At 34.6% G+C, this 21,016-nt stretch overlaps 1 protein-coding gene across 1 annotated transcript in view; it reads right to left on the minus strand.

Annotated features, from left to right (window-relative positions):
- MYCBP2 (MYC binding protein 2) overlaps nt 1-21,016 on the minus strand; it is a 382,851-nt gene that overhangs the window by 42,513 nt on the left and 319,322 nt on the right. Inside the window, 11 exon segments of the mRNA XM_016425002.2 lie at nt 3,080-3,319; nt 4,018-4,083; nt 6,351-6,575; nt 8,024-8,180; nt 9,882-10,042; nt 13,179-13,328; nt 15,893-16,092; nt 16,715-16,872; nt 18,506-18,673; nt 19,368-19,612; nt 20,619-20,788. Coding sequence (XP_016280488.2) covers nt 3,080-3,319; nt 4,018-4,083; nt 6,351-6,575; nt 8,024-8,180; nt 9,882-10,042; nt 13,179-13,328; nt 15,893-16,092; nt 16,715-16,872; nt 18,506-18,673; nt 19,368-19,612; nt 20,619-20,788 — 1,940 coding nt within the window.

Raw genomic sequence — 21,016 nt, forward strand, 5'->3', positions numbered from 1 at the left:
AAGGGAGCCAGAGACAAACTTCTGTAGCTTAAGGAGCTTTCTGTGGTGTTCTCTCTATATAAAAATGGGTCAATATTAAATAGATGTATTTTATGTCCTTATTGTCCTCCCCCCCTCCCCAAACAGGCTAAAACAGTTGTTTTGTGCCAGGTCTTTCATCACTTTTGATTTTAGTTCATTTGGACCAGGTGACCTGAACTCATCATTGATAGGTATGTAATACCTTATTTTTCCACTTATTGATCTTTAAAAAAAAAAAACAACAACCCTTACTTTCTGTCTTAGAATTAATACTGTGTATTGGTGCTAAGGCAGAAGAGTGTTAAGGGCTAGGCAATGGGAGTTAAGTGACTTGCCTAGGGTCACACAGCTGGGAAGTGTCTGAGGCCAGATTTGAACCCAGGACCTCCTGCTTCTAGGCCTGGTGATCTTGGTTTTTATTTTTACCAGTTTATGTCCTAATATCTTTTGAATGTCCGTGTGTGCACTTGTATGCATGAGCACATGCACACATACATGGTCACATAGCAAAATCCCCTCTTCAGGAAGAGTTAAGCTTCTCACAGTGAAAGCTTCTCTATTGTCCATTGCACTGCCCAATACAATCTAAGCAACAGTCCTCTCCTTCTCTGACTTTCCTTTTCCTCCAAACATAGTAAAAAAATACTCTTACTATTGTCTTTTGTATTCACTTCTAATACTAGCTCATTCTGAGGCTTTACTCCAGACATTACTCTTATGAAACTATGCCAAGCTTCTGTAATCATGCTCTATTGCCATCACTGTTTCTGCCACCTATATGAAAGATACTATAATACAGTAGAAAGAGAACTTAGATTTAGGAGATTGGTTCCTATCAGACACTTAATTAGCTGTGTGACAACTAAAGCCAAATTGCTCAACCTCTGAGACTTATTTTCCTCATAGGATTATTGAGATGAAAAGGACCTGGCCAATCTTAAAGTGCTCCGTGAAGTAATTTACATACTAGTAACCTACTACAGAAAGGGAATTTTTGTCATTATATGTCTGCTTAAAATCTAAGGTGGTCCCACATTCCCTGGATATACATATCAGTTTTAAGAGATCATTCTTTTCTTCCTCCTTGGGGTATGTTTGCACATATGCATGTATATGCATATGTATTCATGTGTTATTTTTAGAATTTGATTTTTTAAAGCTTCTTCTGACTCTGTGTGAATTTCCCTGTAGAATTTTGGCAAATATTCTTTTGATCTTTTGAAAAAAAATCCTTGGCTTTTCCCCAAATTTAGGATACATGTCAGATTATCTTTGCTTTTCTTTCTAAGTTATAAATCTAAGACGAAGTAATTATTCCCTATCGAGTTCCCTATACTTCTGCTTTAGCAGAGCGGCTAGGACACAGTAGAGAGTGTGCCAGGTCTGGAAACAGGAAAACTTATCTTTGTGGGACATGTCCTAGCTGAGTGACCTGGCTGGGTCTGTGTAGGCTATAATCTCCTTTTAGACTGCAAATTACTTAAGCAGAAGATTGGTGTTTTATCAAAAATAACACTGCTAGAAGTTAGCATAGTGCTTTTCACTGTATACAAATAATAAACGTGTTAAAACTTCTAGAATCAGCACCAGCAGTATCCCAGTATACTTACTGTCAGTATTTTGCATAAAATAAGACAGTATCTACATTCAGGGATGAAAAGGATAAGGGAGAAGAACAATGTTCCATGTTTGCAGTTACGTGCCCATACTCTATTTTACCAATTATAGATTGGTATGGTTAAAAAAACTGATAAGGAAAACTACAAATAATACAAAGGTAAGTAGAAAAATGGATAGAGATAAATGGGGCAGTGGACAGACTGCCAGGCCCAGAGGCAGGAAGACTTGAGTTCAAACCCAGCTAGCTTTGGAACTATGGGCAAGTCACTTGACTTCTGTTTGCCTCAGTTTCTTCATCTGTAAAGTGGGGATAACAATAAGAGCACCTATCATAGTACCTGGCACATAAGAGAGCATTATATAAGTATTAGCTCTCGTTATTATTATTATTATTACTATTAGTATGACAGGTTTATGCATATGTCAGTTTGTTACTAAAGGTAACTTATGCACAAAATGATTGTTAAAAATACTACCAGATACTACACGACTGAAAGAGGAGTAAAGAGTAGGAGTAAGGAATCTCACATAATGAGACTAAATGGTAATATATATTGAATATATTACCTATATATTATATACATAACTATCTCTGAGATACTGAAAAAAACTAGAGGGAATCCTCTGCTGAGTAGATCTTTAAGAGAAGCTTTAAGATAAAAATGGACAAAAACCACATAGAATGAAAAGAGGTGGAAGGCTCATATCTATCCTCCATCAAATGAAGGAGTGCAGATACCCAATTAAGCCATGAAATTACAGTAACAAAGTGAACCCATCTGCATTCAAAATGATTTTCCTTAGTTTTCTCCTTTATCCACATACCAACCAGTTTCCAAATCTTACTATTTCTGCCCCTAAAACATCTCTCATGTGTAACTTTTCTTTTCATTTACACAGCCACCACAGTAGTCTCTGATGAGTCTCTTCTCCTTCCAAGAGGCTGTCACAGTGGCTTTATTAAGTGGGGGTTTTCCTTTTGATTATAATAACATTCTGCTAATCAGTAATTTCCAATGGCTCCTTATTGCTCCAGGTGAAAATGAGATTCTTCTGTTTGGCTTTTCAAGCCCTTCATGCCTAGTCTCTGGATACTACCTACTTTCTGTGTGGCCAAACTGGCTTTCTGCTCTTCACAAATGGCATTCTCATTTCCTCTCTCTGTGCTTTTGCCCTGCTGATTCCCTCCCACCTGGAATGCAATGGTTCCTCATCTCTTTCTCAGAGAACCCCTCAGTTCCTGCAAGATGCAGCTCAAGTGCCACCAGCACAAAACCTCTTCTGATCCTTCCCAGTTCCTGATGCCTTCCCTTCGGTTCCTTCCCAGTTCCTGATGCCTTCCCTCCCCATCTGCCTACCTTTGTATGAATCTGTATATATTTATTCTAATATTGTCACTAAATAACCTTTTCAAGGACACATGGCAGCAAGAACATACCTGGGAAGTAATAAGTCTGAATACTCGCAGAGTCTCTGCTTCACAGTTTCTTTGTTGGGCCATGCTAGCTGAGATCTGACCTGCGATTTTAGTGCTCTCGCCATCTTTCCAGCCCAAGACTTTAACCTGTCGAACTCTTAAGGTGTTCTCTGGGCCCTTTAATTCAATTTTTACGATGTGATTATCCCCACCTGGAAGTTCACTTGTTACCCAACCAATATGTCTGGAATCTAGGTCGATCTGGAGATTCAAATTAGAGATATGATTGAAATCAGACAGACCATTGCCTACATCAGAATTGTAGAACTATACATAAAAATTGCTCAAGTGCTAACATCAAAAGAAATTACAACTGCAAACAAAATAGGAGAAACACACAAGATCAATAGGCTTTTCTTTGTTTAACTGCATATAATAAGAATATTTCAAGTCTTACAAATTGTGGCCACCTTGTTATTTAACTTGGATTTGCAACAATATTGTGTGAACTGATATTTTCACTCTTCATTAGAGTTAACAACTAAAAACTAAGATAATCTTAGTTAACCATTTTCTTAAGTATTTCCTGAAGATGTATAACATTTAATGCTCCATCCAAATGATTTGTTTACCATTATTATTTGTTCTTTTTAGAACATTATTCTGTTATTTAGAAAACAGGTCAATTTCCTGGCATGGTAGATAAAGTGCTGAATCTGGTGTCAGGAAGATCTGAGCTCAAATCCTGACTCAGACACTTACTAGCTATATGACCCTGAGAAAATCAATTATTCTGCTTCTGCTTCAGTTTTCTCATTAAAAAAAAAAAGAAAATAATGAAGTTACTTTAAACACAATGCATAGGGATACCTCTTAGGGTCCTCCCCCACCCCATCTCTCTTTTCCCTCACTTCACTTAATAAATGGCATCATTTATTAAAAGGTAGAATTTCAATTACCTGTTTGATTCTGCACAGATCTTCTACTGCTTTGCCAGCCAAAAAAGTCATTGAAGTTACTTTGTTCTGAAATAGAAAAGGAAGACATTTAGATATGTACTTTCATCATGTAATTTCTGTACTCAAGAACAAGGCTTTCCTCTTGCCTACCCCATTTCCCCTCTGCCTCCTTTTCTATGAAACCTTCCAACAATGACCTTCTCTAGGCAATTATTGAACTAAGAGCTTCTATTACATCATTTAACACTTGATATATTTTCCTTAATAGAAATATGCATTCTAAAATGTTACATTAATCTTGACTTCTTTAATAACATTCTAAGATCTTTGAGAGCACAGAATCAACTGTATACCTTCTGGTATTCCTCTAAGTAACTAAAAAAGTGTAGACCACAGTGCAGGACAATGGCTGAGTGAGTTTCTCCCTCTTTTCAATCTTGTATTATCAAATGAATGGCTACTCTCATCATTTTATTTCTTCACCACCCACTCATTCCTTAATTCTTCATATTCTGGTTTCTGCCTACACCATGGCTATTTCCTTTTCTTTTTCATAGCCTAAATGGTTATATTCTTCAAAGTTTTAGCTCTCAGAACTCTCCTCTGCCTGATATACAACTGTTTATAGCTTCAATTATTACTTCTGGATGGAAAATTTCCTAAAATATGTTACCACCCTCAGTTTCTCCATTCCCACATCTCTAACTGCCTGATTGGACATTTCTATTTGAATATCTTGTCAACTAGAACCTAATATGTCTAAAACCACAACCAAATTTAACATTTCATTCCTACTCAAACTAGATTCTTTTCTAATAGAACCAGCACATTTTAGAAATTAAAAGGGGATGTAGATAAAAGTAATGAGGCCCCAAAAGGTATGGGAAACTATTCTATTTCTGTAGTGTTAACATTATTTCCATTGGAAGCATTATAAATGCTAGTTGTTGAATCTGTTGTTTTTATTTCTTCCTTTTCTTTTATTCATTAAATCAATAACTTTTATTTTAATTTTTCCCCATCTGTCCCTTTCCTCCCATTCCTACTGCCCTGTCACCACTCTTAGCACCTCATGTCTTGATTTCAAAAGGGTTCTTTGCTAATTAACTGTTGTCCAATTTCTGTTGTTCACTTGTTTCAATTGTGTCCAACTCTTCGTGACTCTACTTGGGGTTTTCTTGGCAAAGATCCTGGTGTGGTTTGCCCTTTCCTTCTCCAATTTATTTAAAAGATGAGGAAACAGAGGCAAAAAGGTATAAGTTACTTGGCCAGGAATAATAAGTATCTCAGGCCAAATTTTAACTCAAGTCTTCTTGACTTCAAGCACAGTGCTCTATCCACTGAGTCATTTCATTGCCCAGTCTTTCTAACTTTTAAATATATTCTATCATGCATACCACTTCTGGATGGATCTTCTTCAAATACCACTTTGAAAATATCACTCTTGTGTTAAAAAAAAACCTTATTTATCCCACTATTTACAGAAGAAAATATCAGCTGTTTAGCTTTGTCTTCAAGATCTTCCATAATTTGGTCTGAACCTATCACCCCTATATACAAAGGCTTTCCACCTCAGCCAAACTTTTCTACTTGCCTGTTCCTTAAACATACTTTATTGCTGCTATCAAACTGTTCATTAGTTCTGCCCACTGAGAATGCTATTTCTGCCTTTATTTGTCTTTCTAAATTTGACAACCTTTCATGTCCTGACTCTAAGCTTACCTGTTCCACAAATCCTTCCCTGACCACCCCTGCCTGAAAATCCTAGAACACCTAACTATAATTACTTATATGTATTTTAGTACTGCTAGTTAACTGGTACCTTTATAGGTCTTATCTAGTGAATATAGTCTAAGTTCTTTGAGAGAATGGACTATTATCATATCCTTTAAAAAATTAGTTTATTTTCCTTATTTTATATTGCCTACATTTCCCAATATGGTCTTCCCTCTACTCCCATCTTGTACTTTTTCATAACTATAAAGCTTTTCACAAGCTTCTCAGTAAGAACTTGTTGATTACTGACTATGCTAGTATATTGATTTATTCACATGGATATTCACCATCCATGTCCATATGGAATTCATCAATTCCATAAGAAGTGAGTAATTTTCCTAGGAAGACAGTCCCAAGTGACATTATTCTTACTAAATTCAGAATTTTTAATCAAAGATTGCCTAGGGAACCAAATTTTTTCTATACTCTAAGAAATAAGCTTTCCTATTTTTTAAAATTTTTATTTTTTTTTACTAAACTCAAAAGTTTCCATCCAAGATTTTCATAAATATAAAAAGTAAATTCAATATTTAGAAATAAAAAGTTTCATTTTTTACCCCAAGGTCTCTTGAATTGTCTACATGAACAGAAACATAACGAGCATTGATTCCTTTTACACAATTGATTGTGATGTTTTTAGTTTTGTTTTTATCTTCATCTCCTGACTCCCAAAAGGTTTCTGTTGATCCATCTGTCAAACTGCCAATCATAGCGGGTCGGCTTGATGTTTTTATGTCAACAATGCTAGTTAGATCTTTTAAACATATTACTATGCATGATTCCTAACAGAAAGAAACATAATATATTAGAATATTCAGAATGAAGTCTTCCAATAGCATAATATAAAGACTAGTAATAAGAGTGTAGGAGCTGCCTGCAGTTCCTATACAATTTACTCGTGGGTAGTGACCTAAGAAGGAAAATGGAGACTGGAGGAAAATGGATGAAGAGGTAATACAGATAGAGGGAGAAACGCAGGAATAAAGACGCAGAGACAACAAGTTAAAACATGTGGGGTGTAGCAATCTCCAGTGATGCTTCTCATGAGCAAGAGAGGCAAGCAAGAGGGCATGAGGAGGAAGAGAAGCAAGAGGGACAAGAGAAGCCAGAGGAGCAAGAGGCACAAGAGGAGCAAGAGAGGCAAGAGGCATAATGAGAAGTATGAGAAGCAAGACCATTATGAGAAGCAAGAGAGGAGCAAGAAGCCCAAGAGGAGCAAGAGAGAGGCTTGTATGTGTACCCGAACTTTTATCGGAGAGTTCAGGAATGTGGAGTGGGAGGTAATTAATGAATACGTGACATGGCATAGGTATTAACATTGGTTGAATTGATAATCACGAAATTAAAGAGGAGGAGGTCTAATAAGGCATGAGCTAGGTCACTGGCCAATAATGGAATTCTCTTGTCCTTTGGACTGAAGATTTAGAAATGCAATAATCAATAAGTAACATGACCATGAGTCTGGCATATGAACACATAAGATACAATATCAATACATCAATCATACTTCCTAGATGCTAATATGCCTGGTATGCTACAAAGAGAAAAAAAATGACTAAGCTGGAATCAAATTGTCCAAGATTAGTTCTAGTTTCTACTTAACTACATTTTGAAGGATATTATGATAAACATGAAAATATTCCACAATATCAGGAATGAGGAAATAGCTTTAATTACTTTTTATGTTTAAAATTTCCTAACAGCATCCTTTGAAAGTCAAAGAGGAAAGTAGAGTGTTTAAGACTTACAGATTTAATGGTAATTATTTTACTGATTTGGTAATTATTTTGCATTATTATAAAAGTCCTCTGAGGCAAGCAGCAAAGATATAATATACATACTCATTCCCAAGCATATATAAGTGTGTATATATGTATATGTACACACACATATATATATATGTATTTGTGAACAGTTTCTCTATGATATATAATTAATACAAACATTGAAACTGATATAACATATAATCTACATGTATGTAGTGTCATGTGTATCAATGTAGCTAGAGTGACTCATTAGCTGCATCTCTCTTCACTTTGGCCACTGCCACCTCTTGGAGAAAGCTTTTCCTGATGCCAGCCAATTCATCACTGTCAGGTCATATAGCTATTTTTGGGTAGAATTGGAGCTTTGAATCCAGGACTTCTTACTACAGGTCTAGTGCTCCTTATACTACACTGTCTTTACATAAAGGGGTAGTTCCTTAAGTAATGAAAATTTAAAGACCTACCTGACTCATAGCTTCAAAGCCAGATTGTATACTGATGCTAAAACTTTCTTCACTATCTCCATCATCTGATTTAGAAAGAATATTATTAATATGATGAAAAACATTGCTTTGATGAAGGAACTGATGGTCTGATTGCTTGAATTTGAGACTCCAGCATCTAAAAGAATATAAACAATGTGAGATTATTATTCATGACATATAGTGTCAAGAAAATCTTGGAAAAACTCTATAAATATATTCACATGACAGGGTAAAATAAAACAAATTTAAAGTTCTAAATAACCAAATGACAGTGAAAAAGTCTAAGGAAGAAAATAATTGTTTATAGTTGTTGGGGAAGATATATCAGACTATTTAGTTGGAACAAAGGTAAAAGGGAATCATTATAAAAACAAGAAGTATAACTCTACTTGAAAATAGAGGAACTGGGCAAATGGAATTTGAAGTCATATAAAAGTTGTACTGAAATTCACTCCTTGACTAGTGCTCCATTTGTTACAATGCTTCTACTTCTCTTTAACTTATTACCTTGATGATACTATTATTATTCAGGATATAACACATATATATGCATATCCATGTGCACATATATTTATAATCACAAAGTAATGAATAGGGTGAGATAACGCATGGCCCTGTAGGGAGGAGGCACTTAAAAGTAGGAAAAAAAGATGCCTTCCAAGCATAGTGGTAGAAGACAAAATGCTGTATATAGGAAATGGCAAGGGGCCAATGGGCTGGAACACAGTATGCTAGAGAAGAAGAAATATGAAATCAGTATTAAAAAAAGGGTCAGATAAGGATTATAAATATCAGAGGAATTGGTATATTATTTTAGAAGCAATAGAGAGCCACAGAAGTTTCTTCAAAAGGGGAATGGGGGTGGTGACATGGTTAAATATAGTTAAGGACTATTGAACTGTCAATTTTTATGTACTGTATTTCCTCCAGGAAAATGCAAGGTCCTTGAAGGCAGGTATTATTTTGCCTTTCTATTCATTCCATTCTAGCACAGTTCCTAGCAGGACTGTGGTCTCTGTGCTCAATAAGTATTTGTATTTGAATTAAGAAGACATTCTTCCTTTTGTTACTCCTAATTTGGAACTATGTAAAAATTAAGAAAGCCAAGTTTTCCCATTACTTTGTAAATCCACCAACGGCTTATGTTTGTAGATTTGTGATATTCCAGCTACCAATACCTGGTCTAATAATAAGCAAGACTGGAGCAGTTAGGTGGCTCGGGAGTGCTAGGCCTACAGATAGGAGATTCACATCTGACCTCAGACAATTCCTAGCTGTGTGACCCTTGACAAATCACTTAACCTCAATTGCCAAGTCCATATCACTTTCTGCCTTGGAACTGATACTTTCTATCAATTCTAAGAGGGAAGGTAAGGGTTTAAAAAAAAATCAAGACTATAATTTTAAAAATCACATTCTAAAAATGAAGGCAACACCCAAATTAAGAAAGGAATCTATTCAAATTTTTTATTTTTAAATTCAGCAGTTTGTAATTTAGAACATACTCACCTATAAAAATAATTTATATATTGTCAATTGGCTCTTGGATTTCCTCAATAAAGTCTATTTAACTCAACATAAGATAAACTCTAACTTCATGCATTAACATGTTATAAAATGAAAGGATATCTGGTTTGAATTTAAGAAGCCAGGAAAATGACACTCATTCTACTGTAGCTCTGACAGTGAAAGTGGGGATGCCCCTTGCTCCAAGCCACTGTCAAAGGACTAGGTAGTATGAGGCAGCAGTGGAATAAGAATGTGAGTGAAGAGTTCCCATCAAAAACCTTCAAAAATTCTTTCTTCAAAATAACTGAAAAGTGAGAGGTCAAAATACCTGAGTGCCATTTGCTGTAATGAACTGCCACCAGGAAGCGACATCATAAGATCTGAGATTGTCTGAAGCAGGCGGTGAAATGTGTGTGGTAAAGGATGAGCTGCTTCACCTGCAATCACTATGTCTGAGAGCGGATGTTCACACACTCTTGTATCTTTCTCCTGAGACAAGATTCAGAGCAAATGGTCACGAGTTAACATTTTTGGTTAAAAAGGAAAATGATCTATAATCTATAGAAAACTTTACAAAAGGAAATGCATTAACTAAATTTTCATTTAATCTAATGAAAATATCTAAGTTTTAGTATGTTACTTAGGAAGGAAAAACAGTAATAACATGTTCAAGAAACCAAGTCCTAAACAAATACATAGAATTACTAAATATCTTTCTTTATCTATGCAGATATAATTACTCCTATAATTTCAATTTTGACAATTTGGTAGATGCAGTATTTGTTTTATCAGGTACATTACATAAACAGATTCCTATGTATTCAGTTATCCTCCCCCCCCCCCCCCATTCTTGAAGTAATTATCTTTCATGGGTTTCAAGGAATTTTTACTGATATAAAATGGGAAGACAAAAAAGAGGGGCAGAAGGAAACAAAAGGAAAGTTTTAATAGTTATTTTTTTTTATCTTCCAGTCTAGATACTTACAAAGGTACCATATATCAACTCTGGGGTAGCTCACTGCTCCTTTCAGGCCCCACTTTCTTCTGCCTGTTCCTTCCATTGTATTCTCAGCAACCCTTCTCTACAGTTGGGAAACTCTCCTTTATCCTGGATGCCTGTGCTTTTGTTCTCTAGCTCCTTCTGGGGATTACTGGAACATGAATTTCTTCTGAAGACACCATGTCCCTTGCCACCCTCTCTAAGGCTAACTTTTCTTCTCACTTTCAGGATCAGAGAGAACCAACACATTTCTTGCATTCCTTTATTACCATCAATCAGTAAGATCTCCTTTGAGATCCACACTATGTTACCAAAAGACTAAAATGCCTGGAGTCTGGAGAACCCAGGCTTCAGTATCTACTAGCTATGTGACCATGGCAAGTTCTTTGAATTCTCTGCCCTCATTCCTGATTTTTGTGCTTTGGCAATCCTGACTGTGGGTAATTCCCTCCCTACCTCATGCTACAAGGGCAGCATGGCAATACTGATCTCTAGGGGTCCCTTCACAGTAGCTCTTCTAGACCTCTCTTCTCAAGTTCTCTACTTCATCCATACTGCACTCTCTTTTCAGCTAAAGACCTCGACTCCTACTGAGTATTCTCTGAGGCAATTTCCCTTCCTTTACACATCAAAACTTTAATACATCTTCATTTATCTTCCCCTCTTTTTCCAGTTTCAGATACTATAAGTCTTCTCTTGGTTAAGGTTGATATCTCCTGAATAGTCACTCTCCTTGTATGGTTTCTATGCCAGTTTTTTGGAATTCTACAAATGGATGTTTTCCTTGCTAATTCATCCTCCAATTCTAATGCAACCTAAGTAAGGTGCCTTCAAGGCACTCCTCTAGTTTCTTTCTCTATCCTCTATTTTTTAGTGCTTTTATTGGATTTTAGGTTGTAAATGTTATCTTGATTCAAGTAAGTCCTAAAGATATATATTTAGTTGTAATCTTTCCCTGGAACATGATCTCTAAATGCATGTCAGAGAGCTTTACTTGGCTTCCCAATGACACTTTGAACTCAATGTACTCAAAAGAAACTCATCATCTTCTCAACTAAACTTGCTCCTAACTTCTCTATTTCTGTTGATGACACTACTATGTTTCCAGACATCCAGGCTCAAAACTTCAGAACCTCAAACTTTTGATTCTTTTGTATTCTTTATTTCTCATATCTGATCAATTGCCTGGGGAAGGTCTACATGACATGTCCCATCTCTCCCCTTTCCTCTTTGTCTACCACTCTTCCTTCAGGTTGTCATTACTTCTGTCTTAAATTATTATAATGGCCTTCTCATTTTTCATTCAGTTTCTAGTTCTTCCCATCTCCAAATTATGCTTCATATGGTTAACAAAGTCATCTCAATGTACAGATATGACCATGATAATCTCAATGACTCTTCACTGCCTTGTTAGTAAAAGCTCTCTCAAAATTTGTACATTGCTTTTTTTTTTAACTTCCAAAATATTATCCCATGTTATCCTTCCATGAGCACAATAACTTCCTTCCCCATTTCCATTAGAACTCTTTTCTCCTCTCAAGTTTTATAGCTGGTTTCAGATTTTATATCCTTGATTTTCTTAGGGTTAAGGATGAAAACCTCCCTTCAAAATGTCTGACAACAGTATGGGTCTCTTCAAAATACACAACCCTTGTACTGAATTCATCTTGTTGCATGATGTACATCCTGTTTCCTCCCTGACAGCCCCAGCAGCATATATGCTTCCTGAGGCCATGGCCTACCATATTTTTAATTAAAAAATTTTTTTTTAAACCTTACCTTCTTAGAATCAGTTCTGTGTATTGTCTCTAAGGAAGAAGAATGAGAAGGGCTAGGCAAAGGGGGTTAAGTGACTTACTCAGGGTCATATAGCTAGGAAGAGTCTGAAATAAAATTTGAAACCAGGACCTCTCATTTCTAGGCCTGGCTCTCAATTGACTAAGACATCCAGCTTGCCCGCTACTGCCACTTTTAAATTATGCACCTGTAGCATCTAGCACAATGCCTTTTAGGGACTCAACAAAAAAATTTTTAAAAGTGAATTGAATTACATTGTAAAGTTAATAGTGCTGAGAACACTGAAGTTTAAGATGTTACTTTTTAAGTATCAACAACTTTTATCTACCCTTGCTTCATGGAAATTTAAAATGAAAAAAGGAGGCTAGAAAAATAGTTCTCAGTGTTTCAAAGAGTAACAAAAAGGTCCTAAGGTTAAATGTTAACCTATAGAACAACTTCTTACTTCCATGAACTTGGTGAAAGTGTGCCCACCACTTGATTTGTTGCAGTCAGAATAAGGTTAGAATTAAAAAGTTAAAAGCACTTCATATAACCTATTAAGCACAATTTTATGTGACTGGTAATCTGTGTTGTCTGGTTTAAGTTGTATTTCTATCAGAAAATTTTATGTTTTTAATGGTAAAATCAGATTTAATTTTTATGTATTTTCTATGAATTAAATCCATTCTAAGTGTGGAATCTGCAGTAAAAGCCTTGAACATTTTATGGACATTTTCCCTTACTTTTTAGCTATGATAATGAAAAATTTAATTAAATTATTACATTAAGAAAATAATTTTGTTCTGTCCTCACAAAATATAGATACTTGAAAAGTTTCACACATACTTGTTCTGCATTTTCCTTGTTTGTTTTATTTTCTTCATCTTCTTCTTCCTCTGGTTCCACTGGAGCAGGAGTCAATGAAGCCACAAAATGCCAGAGAATATCATGGAGAGAAGTTGTTTGGATGACATTACACAAAAGCCAATTGAAAGCCTAAATAATCGAAATTGTAGAGATAAAATTTTTGTTAAATAAATGAAACAGCAAAAGGAACAGTAACATAAAAAAGAAACTGTCCTTTTCTTAAGTACAGGCAATGTGAATTCACATACATAGAAAACAAGTCATTAAATCTCTCTAGGCCTTAGGGTGGGTAAAGATATGGTCTTCTGATGTCACTCTCAACATCTTTATAAAATATGGGAAATAATGATGACCTACTAACATGATAAGGTACTTTGCCACACTATTTTATGTTTTGCTTCTTTGAGTAATTATCCCTAAAACTGAGTCATGAGCATAGCTCTTATTTAGCATTAACATAAGAAATGATTTTCAAACCTTAACCAAATTAAATTCTTATTTTTTTTTAGAATTCTCTAGCACCAGTGTTGAGATGTTATTTAGGAAACAAGTAATAGGAAACAAAGCAATAAGCATGTTTAAAATATCTGACAATTCAGACAGTTTTCATTAAATAATTAGTTAATTAATAATAATTAATTTTGAGGTAAAAGGGATTTTTGGGTGAGAATCAAAACATGAATCATTATTTCTGACTCTTTGAAATTGTCATTATATTAGCTAAAATGATAGTAGGTTGACTTAAGGAGCCTTTGTAAAGTAATAAAATAACTATTAATAAATTACTTCAGTGTGCTTAAATTTGAAGTCACTGACTTAAATTGTCAACATAGAAGAAAGCAGCATGATGCATTAGAAGGTGAAATGGTTTTGGAGTCAGAAGACCTGGGTTTAAATCCTAGTCCTGCCTGTCTAATCTTGGGTAGATCCCTTGACTTCTCTGGGCCAGAATTTTCTCATCTGTAAAATGCGTGGTTGGTCTTGGATGACATCTAGGTTCCTTCTAGCTCTAAAATTTATAAAATTTGCAGCTGCCTCCCTATAAGGTGAGCATCACTCTCTTTTCCTTTCATTGCCAAACTTTTAGAAAGAGTAAATCATACTTATTATTACTTCTATTCCTTTCCACACCACACCTCCCGTTCAATCTAGAATATAAGCTTATTCTAGGAAAAGAGAGACAGCAAAAAAACTCAAATGATATAGAATCAGCAGAAGTCACTTAAGAAATTACCTGCAGAATAGTTAAGTATTTACTAAGACAACAGAAAACTTCCTTCATCCCACAATTTGGAGTTTGGACTGAGAATGTGTAAGGCTATACGAACTGCAATAAAAAAACTGAAAAGGGATACCTAGGATTGACACTTGAAATCTGATGAGAGGATAACAAAGGAGAGCATTACTTGGTAAAAAAAAATGACAGTTTCTATCTGAATATTGGATAAGTCATTTAACCTCTCTAGACCTTAGTTTCCTCAGCTGTAGAAATTGGGGCTACATCAGAGGGAGTCTTGGGTCCTTTCCAGGTGTTCTCAATTTATGATCAAAACATCATTAAGAAGGAAAAGAGAGGAAGGCAGTTTACTAACTATGCATGAATAATAAGTTTATAGCTAAAAGCTATGGGGAGAGTGCGAAAGCTGCTCAATCAAATAAGTCTAGCTTCCTTTTTGTGACTCTGTAAGGCCATAAAAGAAGGGAACATAGTCTTGGAGTTAATATTTTTTTCTTCCCTTTTCTGTCATCCTATTTATTTAATTAGCTGTCAAATCCTGCAAACTCAAATTCCTCAGTTATCTCACATTTGACTTCACTCCACACCCACTGTATGCACTCTTGTTCAGGTCTTTATCTCTCCTTGCTTTGACTATTAATATCACTGTTCTACCTATTTCTAGTCCATCCCCTCTCTGATTTGTTGTCCTCACTGCTGTCCAAGAAATCTATCTAATGTACAACAATAATATGCTCACTTCTTCACCAAAACTTTTAGTGGTTTCTCACTGCCTACAATACAAAGAATAGTCTCAATTCCAGCATTCAAAGTCCTTCATCATTTGACTCCTTTTCTTGACTTTTCTAATACTACTCCCTTCTCCTTTCCTCCCTCCCTCCCACTGAAGCAGACCATTCTCTCCATTTTCATTGGATTCTTTTCCATCTCAAGGCCTTTCTTTGTAAGCAGCCTCTAATAATTAGACAATCCTCTACTTATTCTGCCCCATTGTCTTGTGACAGTCATTTGCAATAGAAGCCCAGCTTGGATACTATTTGCTGCAGAAAGCATCTCTATCCTTCTTAGGTGATACCAATCTCTTGTTCCTCAAATGTTTTCCAGCTCTTTGCCTGAATTTTCATTGTACTTTAACATTTGAAATTATTTTTAACTGAGTTGCTTATGTTTTATCTCCATTACATTGTAAGTCCCTTGATTAGGGCTGGGGTCATTCCTACCTTTATTTATTTACCTTATATTTATTCCTGGCTCCTAAGATGCCTCACATATAGTAAGTCCTTAATAAACACTTATTGAATTTGTTATATTCGAATATAACTTTAAGCTTCCATTTTCCTTTGTATGGATGCCTCCTAAGCCATTTGAATATAACAATTTCTACTTAACATTTTTTAAAAGCAGTTTCATTAAATGAATACCCAGAGATCTAATAGTAACACTAATATGCTCATACCTCCATAGCAAAAACTCGGCAAGCAGACTTCCGTAAGGCCTGTTTCATTGCTATTTCAAGACCTTCCAGATCATGGTGCTGTATAACAAAAGCTAAAACTGGCCATTGAAAATTTCTTTCTCCTTTGGAAAGAGAACTATGGGCTGAAATTAGTCGAGAAAGCTCAGGAGAAGGATGTCTTAAAAGAGAGGAACCAACTTCTATCAAAAAAAAAAAACAAAAACCATAAAGTATTAGTGTGAAACAGCAGAATAGTTGTTTTTCACAGGCATAATCTGTAATATATTTAACAGTTTAAAAATGACATTAAGGAATTAGAAATTTTATGTGGATAGTAATTCTTAAATAATTTATTTTAGAGCCACTCAATATTAGGTTTGTAAGGGATATCAATGATTATTCTATATTCTTTAGAGCAAAACAGATTTCTATTCAGTAAACTGAGAAAAATTCTGATGCTTTGATCACAATGAATAAAAGCTTTAGTTAGAATTCAGTAGCATATTACTACAAGATGCTAATCTTCATTACAAAGTATAGTGTGCTAAGATTTTTGCATCTTATCAATTATACTATTAATAGCAATATCAATAATTTAAAGTGTGATATAAATTTGAGATATTATCATATTTAATCATTACTACTGGTCAAAATTAAAGCTTGAATAGAGTAATAAGAAGATATAACCAAACTAAGTAACTTATGATAGAAATGATAAAGTATTACCTTCTTGAAGTTTTAATAATTCAACACAAGAATCTTTGTTTATAATGGATGAGGGAATGTGCTGGGGGAGGGTATACTTCTGACCTTTGTCCTTACCAGTGTCTCCACTGTTAACTCTTCTTCTAGGGATGGCCTTAACACGTGCAGGCAAAATGGAATGCTGTTTATCATATTCTGAGGCAACAACCGAGTATGATCTTTGGAAAACAGTTCGTTTTGCCAAATCAGTATCTGTTATGGGACTAGTCTCTAAACTGCAGATAAGGCAAGGAAAGAAAAAAAAATTAATGTAGCTCTTGTGTATTTATTTTATGGTATTATGGAGAAATATATAATAATATTTTCCCCAGGGAAAAATGCCATTACTTCTCTTAGCTCCCAAAATAAGTTTTCAAAAACCAACAATATTAGCTTATTGGAGCGTCTCTTCCCCCCCTCCCCCCACCCCCCGCACCCCACCTCACCCCCCCAGCTTCTATGGTTAGAAGGAAAAAGAATCTTCTGAGCAAACCTGACTTTATTGTGAGAGGTACATATCACAACAGTCAGGCATTTATACTATACAAAGTGATGCAAGTAGAGGCCCAAGCAGATGCAGCTTCCTTCTGGGTAAAGCAAGTTGTGCCTCTTCTGGGTTAGGCCAAATTGTATCCATTCTGGATTAAGGTAAATTGGGTCCTTTTTCCTTTACAACATGTTGGGAAGATGCTACTAGGATATCAGGGGCAGAATGCACAGAATCAAGGGGATATTGTAAGAAGACTATAAAGCACAGCCTGCCACTCTTCTCGGGGTTAGAGAAGAATGAGTAAAAAGAATTATATGGCTATCACATATTTATTTCATCATCTACTGTTATAATTTGATTCTTATGTTCACAGCTATTCAATCAACTAATAACTAGAAGTTTCACTTACTATTAAATTAGTAGTTAAAACTTAAAATTAAGAATGATTAGAAGCTAATTAATTATAAATTCTTTGTATAGTATTTTTCTTATTTTTTTCACATATTCAAATTTAGAAGTTTTTTGTTTTTTTCTGTGAAAAAAGAAAGAAATGGCATCCAAACATTGCCAGCATTTTCAAGACACAGTACAGATATGTCATGAAAATTAGAATTTTTATTTTAAGGACTACTGGAAAATACACTTCAGAGAGAAACTAGACACACATACACAAATACCTGATAAAGTTGAAAGCAAAATTTTAAAGCATTTTTTTTTCTGTTCTTGTTTGAGAGTTAAGCCTTTGATTTTTGCATTTTCCAAAATTTTTCTGTAGATGACAAATCTATAACACTATGCAATAAGAAGACATGAACTCTTTTGTCATAACAAGTCTGATACTGGGCTTTAGAAGTATTTTATTCTTGTATTTTGTGATGTGACAGATAAGACAAATTCATTGTATTCTGATATTTTTTGACTTTTTTTTCCTTCAAGGCTAGAATGTATAGGATTCCCACAATTAGCTCAAAACAGATATAATAACAAGGGAAGGAAAGTTATCTAAGACACATTTATTCTGTATTACTTTTATCTTCTTCCTTCTACCTTGAAACCCTCTTCCAAATTGCACTGTGGAACTGAGATAGGCCCTATTACAATTTACTAAGTCATTTCACTTTTCCTAGTCTATTCTAATAAATTTTAGTGTCTCCTTTTCTAAACCCCTATAGTAGGGATAATGTGATATACTCTTTTAATATTGTTTAATAGTATAATTTGATTACTAAGAGCTTTCAATGATTTATTATGCTTTAAAATGATTTTTTGTGGTTCCCCCTTGGCCAAAGTCTAGTTTAGTATCCTATTTCCCCACCAAAATCTAACATGCACATCACAAGATTTACATTTTTAGAAAGAAAAGAAGAGAGTTGAAATACCTTGGTGGCATGGATTTCATATTACTCTCTGGCTCCTCAAATACATTAGGACTTGCATCAGGAGTTACTGATATGTATGGTGCTGGTACAGATGTTGAACGTAGATATCTCATTTCATCTTGGAAGAGATTGTCATCCTGATATCCCACAAAGTTTTCATGATGATGCCTGGATTGGATTACATGTGGTCATTCAGAGACATTATTACAACAATTACTCGATCTGTCTACATTTCTAATCCTTTTTGTACACAGAAAAGCATTATATACAGAGTATAAACAATCAAATCAGAGACTGTTCTTTGTTTTTGTAGTTGTATTTCACTAAGTTCTTAAAGCAAATTTTAATCAAGTTATTAGAATGAGATTTCACTAATTTGTGTCAGTAGCATGGCAGCTTGATACAGGTAAAAAATTTTAACTCTATTCGCCTCTAGTTCCTATTTTAAAAACCGTTAGTTAGTATAAAAGTCTGAAGAATAATTTAAGTGAAAGAAAGAAAAAGAAAAACTGCAAGGTGAGTTACTTCCTAAAACACCTTTTTTTTGAGGGGGATCCACAAGAGATAGTTTCACTTACATATTCTCATTTTTTAGGTCTAAAAATGAATGCAATTTCCAGCTATTTATTTGGAGCACTGACATTCATTAAAGTAAAATTTACTAAGTATTTATTTATATTACATTACATGTACAAGCCATATGGATGTCACCTTAGAATATAAATTCCTGTAAGATTGACTTTGTATTGGTTTGTACAGGATTTCATATATTGTGGTAAACTTAATAAATACTAAAATTTCTGGTAAAATTTCAGTTCCACAATAGCAGTTTTTGATAGAGTCAAAGAATAGCCTTTATTACCTAGCTAATGTCTGCAGGTAGAGGCAAGGCATTTTGATGGGAAGATCCTCAGAGATGCCTTCTTTCACAATTGGAAGCTGAGACTGGAATGGTTTTGTAGGATGGTAGCACAGAATACTGGGTTCAGCAGCGCTACTCAAGGACAAAAGGAAGAGTGCATTTGCTTTAATGACCTGGTGGGCTTCCATGGTGGGCAAGGCACGAGGAGTCTTAACTTGCATTGTTTTTCTCCTAGATTGTTTTACCTAGCAAAAGAAAAATGTTAATATTTCTTAGTGATCCTGTATAGCATAAAAGGAGACAGCTAAGTGGCAAAGTGAATAGTGTTAGATTTGGAATTAGGAAGATTGATGTTCAAAATCCCACTCAGACACACTTATTTAGCTGTGGGACCTCTAGGCAAATCACTTAATATCAGTTTCCTCATCTATAAAATGGGAATAAATAGTGGTACCTACCTCATATAATGAATATCTGGATTAGATGAGATAATGTAAGTAAAGCATTTTGCAAATTTTTATGGTTTATATAAATGTTAGCTTTTATTGTTATCATTACTAATAATAACACAATTCTTTAATACATGAACTTATGGGTTCTCTAATTTTTAGATGAGATTATTTTGTTTCCTAAAATGATGCAAACCATAGAAAACAATTTTCATTTCCTATATCCTTTTTATTAATTAGGAAAAATGAAGCTGTTTTCTATTCTACCTTATTTGAACTATGTTTCCATTATATATACTCAGAAAAATTAAAAAACCTAAATATTAATATCTGGAATAGCATAAGATAATTTCTAACATATATTACATATTACTACACATATATAATTAAGATACAAGGTTTTACAAAGTTCTTAGTTCAAAATCCCATTATGAATAAATAAGTTCAAAGTATAATCAGGTGACATTTAAAAAAAACTGGAGAATAAAATATGAGTAAGGATATGGTAGGGATCACAATATTACAGAACAGACTTATAATTTGAAGGGAACTCAGAAGTTTTCTCATGTGACCTCTGTCATTTTAAAGATAAGAAAACAGAGGCCAAAGAAGTTAAGTGACTTGCCCACAGTCCCACAGGGAGTGGGAAGGTCCAATGTGAATAAACTGTGATTGTGTTTTAAGTCAATCTGAGGTACCAGTTATTCTTATTGTTATTCTTATTATTTAGTATAATATATGATTATAATGAAACTAAGAAATGAGTGTCAATTTATTATTAACACTATTATAGGAACTATACCTTCTCCTTTGCTGCTGCTTGCTTTTCACGGAGATATTTTTCCCTGCAACGATCACACACCAGATACCAAGTGCTTCCTCCTATGCCACCATCACCACAGTTACCAGCCCATCCACCACAAAAATGTCCAATGCTGTTATAACCTTGTCCACCTGCATACCGACCACAACCTTCAAAAAATAACAAAAATGAAGATTTAAAAAGTATGTCTTTAGAATCTATTTCAATGATAACTTATCTGAAAATTAACTTTATATTTTAAGAATTGGAAATGTCTGAATAAATTCCATTGGAAATATCTAAAAGATCAAGCATATTTACCAAAAACACTTATATTCCACTGATTAAAAAAAGTTTTAATTAGTACTATGAAAACCTTGGTTATCATGTCGCATGTC

The sequence above is a fragment of the Monodelphis domestica genome, chromosome 8 (genome assembly GCF_027887165.1).
Source record: "Monodelphis domestica isolate mMonDom1 chromosome 8, mMonDom1.pri, whole genome shotgun sequence".
Lineage (NCBI taxonomy): Eukaryota > Metazoa > Chordata > Mammalia > Didelphimorphia > Didelphidae > Monodelphis > Monodelphis domestica.